This window comes from Diuraphis noxia, unplaced genomic scaffold, assembly GCF_037042655.1.
Source record: "Diuraphis noxia isolate RWA-SAM2 unplaced genomic scaffold, SU_Dnox_SAM2 contig0003, whole genome shotgun sequence".
Taxonomy (NCBI): Eukaryota; Metazoa; Arthropoda; class Insecta; order Hemiptera; family Aphididae; genus Diuraphis; species Diuraphis noxia.
In genome coordinates, this window is record NW_028301713.1 from 81519492 (window position 1) to 81533120 (window position 13629).

Below are 13629 nucleotides of genomic sequence, written 5' to 3' on the forward strand. Positions count from 1 at the left end.
CCATTCTCTTAAATTCCATTCAAAGTAATACCGTTTTGTTACGACCAATTAATTAATAATATACAATAGACAACTAAATTATACTACTACGTTATATTATTTTTGACCCAAAAATAAATCGCATTCGATATTTTTGAATAATGCAATCAATATTCTTAATTTGTTAATAAACGTGGATTCCGTATCATTACCTATGGTTTGCTAATCAAAAATCACGTAAACATAGATAATAGATCATCTCTAGACACTCTAGACATAATACACATTAATAGTTAATAGGTACATCATCATATTATCAAACAAAGAAATTCGGTTACAGTACTTATAATGACTTTAATTTAACGATACATTCTTGCACTCTGTAATATCAATATGTGGTCGATACTAATGTGTAAGAAATTGAGATTGGTTAATTAATGTACCGTTCTTATGATTGCAAAATTATCAATAATAAATGAATGTTAGTTGATATTGATGGTTCGTGCAATTTTGGCATGTTTAGTCGTCAAGACATAAGCAATTGAAAAAAATAATTACAAATGCAATTAGTGGATATACCGTGTGCGCTATACGATCCATCGTACAGTTTTTCTACAGCGTCCAGACGTAACTATAAACTTACTAGTATAAGATACAATCGGTGTGTAAATGCTGCAGAAAACCTGTCCTTCAAATTTATCACAAGATATTAGACTGATTTTTATAGTTCTTAGTTGAATCTTCTAAGAATATTGATTAAAATAAAATACTGGTACAGTTTTCTAAAATATATATATAGGACCATAGGTATGTATACAACTAATGATAGACAGTCGCGCGTGATTTTAACTTATTTTGGTAAAAAATTGAATTCTAAGGAAATATCCGAATACCTCCTAGTTGGCTTACCGACTTTCAACTTTTAACACATTTATTAATACTTACTATATCATTTTTTATAAATTTTAGTATTTATAATCAACGATATTTAGTAAATAATACATAATCGACATTTTTATACAAAACATTTACAAGTGTTATAAATAATTTGATAAATAATAATTACTAGAATAAATGCAATAATAATATTACAAATATAGTAGTAATATGCTTACAATTTTTACTATTGCATAAATATTATAATATTTAATTTTTTTTTCACATATGTTTAATGTTCACTATTGATACATATGTATAATATGTAATAAATATTGAAGTAACTATAACACTATACGTACTATTTGTTATGTACTTCAACACTGTTTTTTATTTTTGATATTTTTTTCAGTTCATATATTCTCTTACATTGCTTAATTGTTTAATTACTAATACATATATATCATCTTAATACATACACTTGTTTCTTAGTTATAGTTACATTTCTATTATTATTTAAGCCTTGATTCATCCAAGTACAAGTCCAAAACGTTTAAAGTTATGAAATGTAGTGTATTTTTTTTAGTAAGTAATTATTATCGATAAAAATATAATTGTAAAATAAATACTAAACATTTTTTTATCAATTATGACTTAATAATTATTAATTAAATAGGAAAGTATTTGCAATAAAAAGGTGTAAGTTGTCGTTACGTGATACTGTTAGAACAAACATACATTATAAATAATAATTTATATATATATTCTTATAGTATTATAGTATTATAAAACGAAGGTATATAATATAAGTTATAACATATGTTTGTATTGGAATTTATAACAAATTGAGTCGACAAAAAAACTAATTATATACCTGCTTGAATATAGTGATACCTATATAATATCAGACGGTTTTGAAAGAAGAAACCAGACAATTAGGTATTCATTAAAATATCATTCTTAGGTGTTTCAGTTCTTGTCTACGGGCGCAGGTCGTAAATCAGACTCCTCTGACAGCCTGACACCACCATCGCCCATCGATCAACACATGTTGGGCAATGAGCTTATATATATATATAATTATGTATATGAAAAAATGTATAAAATGTGATCCATTCAAATCATGATCGGCCACAATCTCGTGCACGCTGTTACCTATAACTATAACATCTATAACAATATTATCATATAGAATCTATTCTATAGATACAACTCCCAGTATTTTGGATTCGGACAATGCGATGTGACATTTAAATCGAATAAAACATAATTACGTCAGAAATATAATAATTTAATATGTTCACATTTCACTCATTACTATTTACTACTATGTAAACGCACCTTTATATTGCATTGTATTATATTGTGTTATACTATTATACACTACAAAAACGACTTTTATAAAGGATCTGGAGCCTGATTACCTGATTTTTTTCTTTTTACATTTGTAGTAAATATTATAAATTTATAACTCAGGTCTTAAAGGATAACAATTTGGTTTACCGATTATTAGTATTTACTATTTATTACTTAATATTTTTAGACAGAATCTAAAAAAAAAAAAAATAATACAATTTAATTAAATAAATAAAAAGTACTAAACTATGTCACTAATTTAACTAATTATTAGTAATTAGATAGTATCTAATAGTTTGTTCAAATTAAAAGTCAAAAGGACAATCATATAAATTCAATACCAGCTAAAAGAAATAAAATATAAAATTGTTTGATTATGCTTGTAATATGAATTGGCTTCAATAAGAGGCTAATAACGTTTTAAAAAATATGATTTTTATTAATTTTGTTAATTTTATTACTTTTCGATTTTTCATTTTTTTTTTTTTTTTTTTTCATTTTTTAACCTTTTTAAATTTTTACATAAAAGCATTTCATTTTAATTACTTCAATAATCATATAATAAAAACTCTATAAACACGTTTGCTTATAATATATATAATCTAATGTATATAATGAGATTTGCACTTTGGCGATTAGAAGAAGGGATGGTATAATATTATAAAATATCTGCGTCACATCCCGATTGTCAAAGTTATGAACGCCTTTTTGATTGCGGTTACTCCATTGTTTCTCGTGCGCCTACGATTTTTGGTTTATCCGCACGATGATCTATTGTTTCCTTCCTTCGGAAATTGTTTTGCACTTGACAACAGCTTGTTGTATGGCTACGCGTTAGTGGCTGACTAGCCTATGTATACAATTCATAAACATTGAACACAAAACAGGTGTAAAATAAGTTCGGTCGGAACAACAAACATAAACTCTACGGCTATACCTACCGGCGCAGTTAAGCGCCTAAACTTTTCTCGAAATTTACTATCTCGCTGAATGCACGGTAAAAAATAAAAAATCGTTCAGTCTATTCAACCGGCGTCGACTTTACGGCGACCGTAGTACGACAATAATCTACCGACAATTATTAGGCATATAATATAGGTATAGGTATAAATTTATTACGTTATTATTATTTTTTGAACGCGCAGCAGTTGCAGTTATTCAAGGGATCAAGAGATCCGGCGGAAATCAAATAAATGGACACAGTAGTATGTATTGATAAGGACGTGAATTAAGCTATTTCAGAAGCGCAGTGGCACCGAAGTCCAACATTTTACCTATGAGACGACATTAGACACCTCCACATAAATATTTGACACCCACTTATTTCTCATAATTACCTTACCAAACACTAAGTAGGTATATAGTTTTAATGTAATATTATCGACTTCTAGTTCATAATTAATTGTATTGTATATAATACAATTATCATGAAATATTTAGAACGACAAAGATGATCCCCCTGCCTACCAAAATCGACTATGACGATTTTCATAGTATATATTTCGACGCCACTGGTTGCGGATGAAGGATGCAATTCGTTGAAGACTGAAATCGAGTTATCCCGCACCAGCCACACGTACTGTTTTTTTGCCATGCTTCTGCCACTTACAAAAACGATTCTATTGACGTTACACAGGAGAAATTCGCATTGCTGTCGAGTTAACGTCATTCTCGGACTATATCGGTACCTATATATTACATCATATTTAGATTCACCTCGTAGAACAGCACACGAGTAACCCGGTGTTAAAGTAATCCTATATATTATATAAACCTAATACTAAACCGCATCGATACGCGTTCTCGTGCATTGATCTGATTAGGACGCGCTGCAGTGCCGGCGGATTTCCAGTTTTCCACCCGCGGTCGGTCGGGAAAAAAAATTATCAATTACAGTTCCCGCTTCGAATCGGAAATCAAACTCTCGGGGGAGGAATAGAAAAAAATTGTATAAGCCGCAGTACGTTTTGTATACGAAACAATAGATCGTTGCAGATCCAGTGCACCATCGTGCGGCCATGCACCGCGAGTGCATTACAAGCAACGGGGTCACCCCCGCGGTGCAGCAGATGACCACGACGGCGTATGCATAATGCGTCTTACTTACACGCACACACAATGCAATATTATTGACAAACGCGAATTGATCGAGTCGTACGCATTAATATTAATTAATAACAATCGTCGAACGCCCTACATATTATCATGTGCGGAGTGGCCGCGGCGGCGGTGGTGGACGTTCGCGTCGAACCGGTTTTTCACCGTGACCTTATAATAAACGACGCGCGCGCGGGTAGAGGCCGCCGCCGAAGATATCAGGTGCCGCCGTCGCTCGATGATAATGCTCGCTGGCGTGACGACGGTCCAGTCGTATCGCAGATTCCGTTACGGCGCCGACCACGTCGTGTTGTTCGTATTGTAGCGTGCGTGTGCCCGTGTGTTCGTCGTGCGTGTTCTCGCGTATAGTCCGCGCGCGTTCCAAGTAAAAAAACGCATCCCCCGTCGTCATGATCGCGACGGCGGCGGCGGCTGCGCACTGTTGCGACGGCGAAGAACTGCGCGTTCCCGGATCGCCGCAACCGTACGCGCGTCGAGTTCGCGGATCTTGGCGCGATTATTTGGAACCGCCGGACGACGGTGTCGTTATCGTCCGGGATCCGTGCGTTTACGACCACTCGTACGACGACGACGACGACGAATTGGACGAAGAGGAAGAAGACTCTTACGACGATTCGTACTACGACGACGAGGACGGTGGAGACGAAGACTGTTCTTGCTGTTCGCTGTGTTCCTCTGGCGCCGGTGGCCGCGGCGGACGGGACACGCCGCCTACGTCGTGCCGATCCTTCTCCTCGTCGTCGTCGTCGTCGTCGTCTAACGGCGGATCGTCGGCGGCCGCTAAAGCTGCAGCCAATGTTTCTTCATCTGCGCAGTCGCAGACGCCGACGACGCTTGGACACCAGCTGTCGCCAGTTTTCGAACCGTCCATGCGCGGTTCTTGCCGGTGTATAAGGTGCCAAAAACGACGTTACTCGTTGGACTTTTTCAAAAGCTCCGACTTCAGGCGAGGCATACCTTCTCCCAATGTGTACATGATCGACGAACGGTCGTGCAAAATCGTCGACGATTACATTCACGGTAATAACCAAACCGTTATGATATTGTATTAGGTATTATTATTAGGCGATTATGATCGAAACTATTTTTGCTCGATTAATGCGTATACAACAGCTATGCTTTGTAAAAACATAATAATCAAATATGAATTCATAAAATATTTATCAATCCGCCGACAAACCGGATTCTTTTGAATCAAATCAATTTTACTCGAATCGATATTACGTCAAGTGATGTATTGTTAATTTAATTCATATATCGCTGCACTGCTGAAAGTATAGTGACACAACTCAAAATTGTTGTTTTCCGGGTCTCTGCTCTTTAATTCAGTTTATTTGATTAAAATATTATTATTAAAATTTAAACAAAGACTACACATTTGTCGATTTTGTACTGTTATGATTTCTTTCTGTGAATATATACAACGGTGTGAAACCTCTCCAAAAACGGAATCACACGAGACGCACAGCATTTTTATAAAGAGGTAAAAATTCATGTATTGTTTGCACTGGGACTATTGATATTTTCCGTTGGAAGCAAAGGATTCCGTTTAATAGAGGGTCCGTTATACAGAGGTTTTACTGTAGTAACGTCCGCACATTTTCTTGATTTTTTCCCCATTTTTTTGCCGGACTCGTAAAGTTTATCATACGAATCCATTTCACGAGTTCAGGATATCCAAAATTGATTAATCGTAATAATTTTCAAATTCGATTGTGATCCACGAGATCGAACAACAGAAAATCATGTCGTCACCAATTGAGTACTGCGCGAAAACCTTGGTAAACACATTTGTCGAATTTTATAAAGTTGTATATTGGGTCATTTGTAACGATTACCGTCCGAACCAGTACCTCAAATCTGAAATACTTAATAAAATATAATTTTAACTTATAAAAACCACATAAAAATTTATGCAGACGTATAGTTAATCCATATGGCATAATATAATTTCTATTCAAATGTGTCAACTGCTGCAGTATTTAATTTTAGATTTTTTAACGTTGAATAATATTATCGCGCTGCATAACGGCAAGCAAGCGCAACTCTTTAGGAACTCGCGAGAGAAGACGCAAAAAAAAAAAAACATTTTTATCGAAAATAATGATTTTTATGATCCGACGGCATCGGCATGAGATGGGCTCGGAGAAGACCGGTCAGCGGCCGACACCGCTCTTCTTTTTTGAGAATCTCTAACGGGAGACCACTCGTGAGTGACGTAAACCATGCGTACTCTGTAGTGGTGGTCACCTTGACCGTGGTATAAGTTCGGTGATCGTGGTGTTTTCCGTCGCCGCGGTCAATGTTTAGGAAAACGTGGTTTTCGTCGGAAAATGGCTGTACCCACCGAGCCGATGAAATCATTTTCCAGTGTACGATTTTATAATAATATTATGAAGTTGCGATGAAATTCCTGCGAGACGATTCTTGATCTTGAAATATAATATAATATATTTGCGAACCGCATAGTCACTGTGAAACGCATCGCTAATTCCCCTAGAATTACGAGACGAAGTTAAAAGACGGACTTACGCCACTTACATCATGTCGACTATATAATATCATTCAATGTTAATTTTTTTTTTTTTTTATAGGATTTACTAAAGTTTTTAATACGCTTCAACGGGCGTTATATAGGTGTAAAACTGTAAAATGTTCATTAAAATGTATTAAATCGACTTAGGCGTAGTTTTATATGTGTATAATTATTACGTATTATGTACCTATAGATTAATTTGAAAAGTCGAATTTTAATTCAGTTAAAATAATCTTGTTTTTATTAAAAACTTTATGTTCAGATCATCGATTTAAAAAGATAAGTTTGTATTATTTCGAATAAACAGAATTTAATAAATATACTAATTAAACATTAAAAAAAAAAAAACTGAAAGCTCTTAGAAATATCATTCTTTTAGTACATAACAAATTCAGACACGGAGTAGCATCGATCGTTACAGTAAAAATCACAAAAATTACTAATGTCAATGACTAATGACCAATATACTATAATAATAAAATTATACTCGTAAGTAATAAGTGTGTATTTCTGCACTTTAGTGATCTTGCACGATATGACAATTTAATGTATTTTAATCAGTACTTTATTACTTTATTAATAACTATTGTGCACACTATAGTAACTGCGATATTAATATAGTTATATTATATTAAAAAATAAATAAATAAACAAACGCTCCAAAACACGCAAATATTGGTTAACCTGGATAAAGTTCTTGGTAATTTTGTCTGGGTCTCTTCATATTTTTTAAATCATCTTTAAAAAACTCGATATTGATATTACAATGTATAGGTTGGTAGGTATTGTATACTATTAACTATTATTATTTATTATTAGTAAATAGGTTGCGTTTGAATAACGTGAATAGTTTTTATAATTATTTTCATTTCAGTTTGTATTCTATGTATTATTATGTATTAGGTTTAAACATTGGTACCTATCCACTAATCAGTAATCATGCGTGTACCACATACCCACCATTATATGTTTTGAGTTTTCACTAAGTATATTAACGTCATTTGCTCTTATTATTTTTAATAAACCCAACGGTATACGCATAGTGCATACAGAATACTATTTTTTTTTTTTTCTATATATATATATATATAGACACTATAGTTCGTCTTAAATTACTTCGAGTCTGTGTTTGGTGGACATTGTGAAGTGGTTTTCTTACGCTTTAATTTCCAAAGTTTTCGTTTAGGTACCATAATTTCATCGTAAATACTTACGTTCTTTATAACGGTCCGTTTTTAACGAGTTTCATTATAATTATTTTTATAGTTCGTTTTACATGGTATTTTACGTATTACGTTGTTTACTTTTCAAGCGATAGAACTCTAAGCGTAAAACATAAAAACAATAAAATATTACTTAAAAAAAAAAAAAAATTATTAATTTGTTTCTACTTTATTGAACAGGAGCGTTATTTGTATTAAATTAATATAATATATGCTCCAAAAACGTAGAAATACATAAGATAATTTCGTATTTGTTTACATTTTTACAGATGGTTTTATCACTAGTGAAATTAAATTCTATCGGTATCTACGTTAGGAATGTACTCATGCCGAACTTTTGTTGTATAAATCGAATTTAAACAAAGTTTACCTTTGAATTATTTATTATCTAATGGTTTTTTTTAGCCAAACTGCTTTGAAGGTGTGTTGTATTTAATAAAGTGTATTCCATACATAAACATATTCGTCTCAAGGGTTTCAGTGAGTGTTTTAAATCCTGTAATGTTTTATTATGCTAATAAGTTTAATTTTAAACTAGTTTTAACTTGTAGTAATACATGCCGTGACCGTAGTTATTAAGAGAAAAAACGGAAAGCAATTAGGACCCCGAGGGTAATTGAGGGTTAATTTAACTCGGTTTCCTTGCTTCTATTTTTAACCTGAAATATGAATTCTTTGTCCACAAGTTAAAAATAAAAATTTCAAGCAAATTAATGTGTGTGTATTTTGAGAAAAACATAAATTTTCGCTAATACGTACAAGTTGATAAAAATAATAATAATAAAAACCACACATTTTTTGTACAATTTTACAACAAATTGTAAGAGTATACCAGCAAATATTTAGAATTTTAGGTCGCAGAATTTAAATTTTGAAATGTGTTCTATATAAATTTCTAAATATGTTTTTAATAATATTATGTTTCAAAACTACTGGTCTCGTGTTACGTATATCGCATTGGCACGTCGCCTCCTCCACGTGACCAATAGACTAAAATGTATACACACTGCAGCATACCTATATTGTATACTATTTTTTGATCTGTGAGCAAACGATTTTCAAAGAGCTTTCCGTTTAAAACGGTCGTTCGCATATCATTACAATGACGACAATCGGCTAATGTCGTATTTAAGTACCTTCACAACGGGTCGGGTCGAGGGACCAGAAGACCAGCTAATATAATGTATATATACATTTAAATACCTACATACATGATATAATAATATGTGTACTGCCGCCGTAATTATAAATAGAGATTTAACCCGAGTCGTGAATCGGTTATTAACATAATAATAACAATAAATAATTCGAAGGAGGAAAAAAATATGTATTAGCGGGTACGGAGACGGAGCTCGGATGGCTTATAATAATAATAATAATGAGACGAGACGAGAGAAAGAGAAACGACGACGACGAGTGCAGTAGCAATCGTGAACACGCACAATAGATGTGTGTGTGTGTGTGTGTGTGTGTGTGTGTGTGTGTGTGTGTGTGTGTGTGTGTGTGTGTGTGTGTGTGTGTGTGTGTGTGTGTGTGTGTGTGTGTGTGTGTGTGTGTGTGTGTGTGTGTGTGTGTGTGTGTGTGTGTGTGTGTGTGTGTGTGTGTGTGTGTGTGTGTGTGTGTGTGTGTGTGTGTGTGTGTGTGTGTGTGTGTGTGTGTGTAAATTATGCAAGAAACCCCATCAGGGAGAACATGGGAATTTATTACTATAACGTCCGTCAACCGGTTCTGCGAAGGGCCGGGCCGGATGATCTGATTTAAACAGCGTATGTTCGCTTGCACTGCTTGCAGCGCAAATTCGTAACCTGCGTGTCTAGGGCGTGATAATAACATTTTTTTTTATTATTATCGGCGTCGTCGCTGTTACTGCATGAAATGGAACCTTTTCGGCTTTTTCTACAACTACACTCGAAACGACCTACTCCGGTGCGGTAAACTAGGGAAAAAAATGTTCACCCATATTATAATATACAACTGCGACAACCACGCGCGTTTGCTATAATATAGGCTGTTGGATATCATACAGGTACCGTCGGCATTCAATAATAATTGCTGTCGGTAGTATTATTCAACCATTACTGTTGTTGTTATTATTATTTTCAGGCGTGTATAGTAACCGTAAATATTGCGACGCAAACGTCGAAAACTCGAACCCGGCGTGTCTCAATGGTTCTATTGTTTCCTGCAATTTTTTTCCAATCCTTTCATTGTTGACTTTTTGCATACCAGGAATGATGATGAATTTCCTAAGAAGTATATACTATCAATAATTGCATACAAATTATTTCTCAGTATTCGCTTTCAAACAAAACGACTTTTGTTTCCCATATAAATGTAATATTGTAATATTATTGTATGCATAAAACATTTTATTTTTGAACTATGCCTGTGCAATTGCCTGAGCAATGCGATTATAAGTACGTTTCTCGAAATATCTACCTAAATACGTTAAACTGTACAGAGTGATTCACCAATCACCAAGCATGACCAACCCTTATTTTTTTTATTTTTTTTTTGATAATGAATATTTTCAAATGCTGACTTTTTGGAAAATTTTAAGCAAGTATATTTACATTTTAGAATTCCTTAGATTTTTATCTATAGATATTTTTAATTATTATTAATAGTGTCCAGAGGTAATACAAACTTTCATTTTCAAATGTGAGTTACAAATCTTTAAAAAAAAAATGTTGAATTATAATAAGTAGGTATAATATGTATAAATTGAAATTCAAACGAGTCGTTTCCGAGTTTTTAAGCTTAATATACTATAAGGATAATGTAGTCTATGACCAGGCGCTGGCATCATTAAAGAAATTAATGAGACAAAATTAAATAAATATCGGTAAAAAAAAATCGGCATTAAGATTTTCGCTTTAGGGCAGAAAATATTCAAAGACGTGTCTGTCTAGAGATATGGCCATAATGAATTTAAAATTATAGTAATTAAAAGTAATGTATTAAAATTTTATAATTTGCAAAAATTATCCGACTATCTGAGTATTATAAAATATAGACTAAATACTACACTTACATCTATTTTTACTTTGTATAGAACTATTATAAAATAACTATACACTATCTGTTTATTCTTAGTATATTAAGTTTAATAATGCACGAGACAAAATTTTCAAAAAATCACCTGTTTCCGATAAAAAAGAATGGCCATCATTTAAAAATAATAAATATGTACCTCCACAGGATATAATTAAAATATATTCAAGCTCATAAAAATATATATAATTTAAAATTTGAATAAATACAAGGTTTTAAGAGATGAAAGTGGGACGGCATGCTTGTTGAATGTAAAAATTCTGCTGTGATTATGTTTTTACTATTACCACCAGTCTTCTGTTAGTACCTATATTGTTAATTGTTTATATTACGCGTCACGATAAACATAGAAAAAATTAAATATTTACAAATATTTAGTCATTTCGTGCGCAACGTTTGTCTGATTTTAATTGTAGGCATTGTATTTTATCATGGTCCTCACGTCCTAAATAGGATGGATAGCATAGAATATGCAGCGTAAAAATTCGTGTAAAATGTTGGTGGATCTGTCGATATGAGTGTTTGATTTTGTTTTCAGAGAATGGCGAGAATGCAACATTATACGTTAAACTGTACGCACGATTACACATTTTAATGGCAAAAATATAAAAGTATACTATTTATGTTGTTGTAACAATATAATACGTTGTTATCCGATCTGACGTTATAAGTGACGTTCTGTTATAAGCTTATAACGATTTCCGTTATTTTCGTGACGTGCAAGTTGCATTTAAGTCGTCGCGTCGTTGAAATTCCTCAGATTTGAGTGAATATGAAATGTTGTTATAATTTTTTTCCACAAACTTTTAAATTGTATTATATTTTGTACGAAATATATCTTTTATGCTTGTGTATTTATGTAGAAGAATATTATATTTGTCGTAATATCATGATCATGTTAGTCGTTAGTACTTAGTACTTCCATAGGTACGTGACATTCATCAACATTGTTCACGCAGTTCATCTGTAGATTTGATTTACATTTTTATCATCTGGTAATATGCATTTTAAAATGAAAGTATTATTTATTCTTGTAGTGTTGCAGGTTCATTTGTTTTCCGGCTGTTATTATTATTATTGTTTATAGTTTTTGTACTTACGCGATCTTTCCTGGTATAGTGCTGATGACAATGATATGATAATAATATTCTACTTGTACATGTATTAACAAAATTTAAATTCGGAGTGCTTATTTTATTATTTTATTATTGTGCCCCATAAAATACCCGTGCGCATATTTAATGATGTGAGTGCGAAACGTATATAATACGGAAAGAAAGAGATCGCGAGGGTATAAATACGTGGAGTGAGAAAATAAAACATTTTTTTACAAAAGTTGCCGTTGGTTAGTTTTTTTTAAAACCATAAATTATTGCTCTTTCAAATTTTAATCATTTATCTATATAAATTGTATATCACAATATATTGTTGCATATATTATTATAATTTCATATTTTGTCCGTATATACGTTTTGAAGTGTAGTTTAAGGATGTAGCTTCCGAAATACGTTCACGCGATTTAAATTGCCTTCCTCCTACGTAGGCAATCATAGCATGTATACATCAGTCTCCGTGGAAAAAAAACAAACATTGTCTGTGCAGCTATGCTACGGAGGAAGAGAGAAAGGTCAATTGGCTATAGTAATAGTATATAGTGATCTGCACTGATTCAGTAAGCGCGGGGAGAGAGACCTTGATTTCCTCAGATTCTCGATCGTTTGTTCGTGGGTCTAAACAATTTTTTTTCGATTGCTCCTTCCTTCCGCCGCGACCTCCATACAACAATATGTAATATGTAATGATACGTCTGTCTGCTGCTTTGACCCAGTATTCGGCACAGCTCCACTTTGCGTGGGGTGCGGTCTGCTGCACGTGCACATCGCGTATATATATATATTTATAGTGTTCTCGAAAATGTGCATATTATGTACTTGTAAATTATACTAGCATTGTATATATGAATACGGCATATACCCACACGCGCGCGTTTTTTAATCTATATGACACACTGTTATTGCCATAATATAATAAATTATACGAGTCGATATAGACGCGTTCAATTGTCGCGCCTTACATTGGCGTCGTTAGTAGGACGCGAAGACCATGTTAATTTGTATGACAGAGATTTTTTTTTTTAATGCTTTTACCAAGACATCTCGTCGATGTCCTATGATCATCATTTTTCAATCATAAGATTTAGAAAACTCAAATTATCTTTAAAAAAAATAGGTATAGGTATACCTAAATTCAGCAATAATTATATAATTCGGTACAATACAAGTATTATTAAAATCTATATAGATAAATAAAAAACTCCTCGATAGTTAAAATAAATCTATCTACACCAGTCTATTATTGTTTATCTTTTAACTTCAGCTGAAGTGCATAATATAATCCCTCATAGACATCACAGCCATAATAAATGATTACTTTTATAGTTTGCCAATTATTATTATTAATGCTGGTTATGGTTCTTTATTGTGTGGA

General features: G+C 32.9%; 1 protein-coding gene across 3 annotated transcripts in view; it reads left to right on the top strand.

The window, feature by feature from the left end:
* The window catches only part of raskol (Ras GTPase-activating protein raskol), a 143157-nt gene that overhangs the window by 14075 nt on the left and 115453 nt on the right, over positions 1–13629 (top strand). Inside the window, exon 1 of one of the 3 annotated variants that reach the window (XM_089224902.1) lies at positions 4704–5349. The exons of 1 other annotated variant lie outside the window; for it this stretch is intronic. In XM_089224902.1, coding sequence (XP_089081028.1) covers positions 4719–5349 — 631 coding nt within the window. In that variant the 5' untranslated portion in view covers positions 4704–4718. Of the gene's footprint in view, positions 1–4703; positions 5350–13629 lie in introns of those variants that run through there. One more of the 3 variants, XM_089224905.1, reaches the window with a different exon arrangement.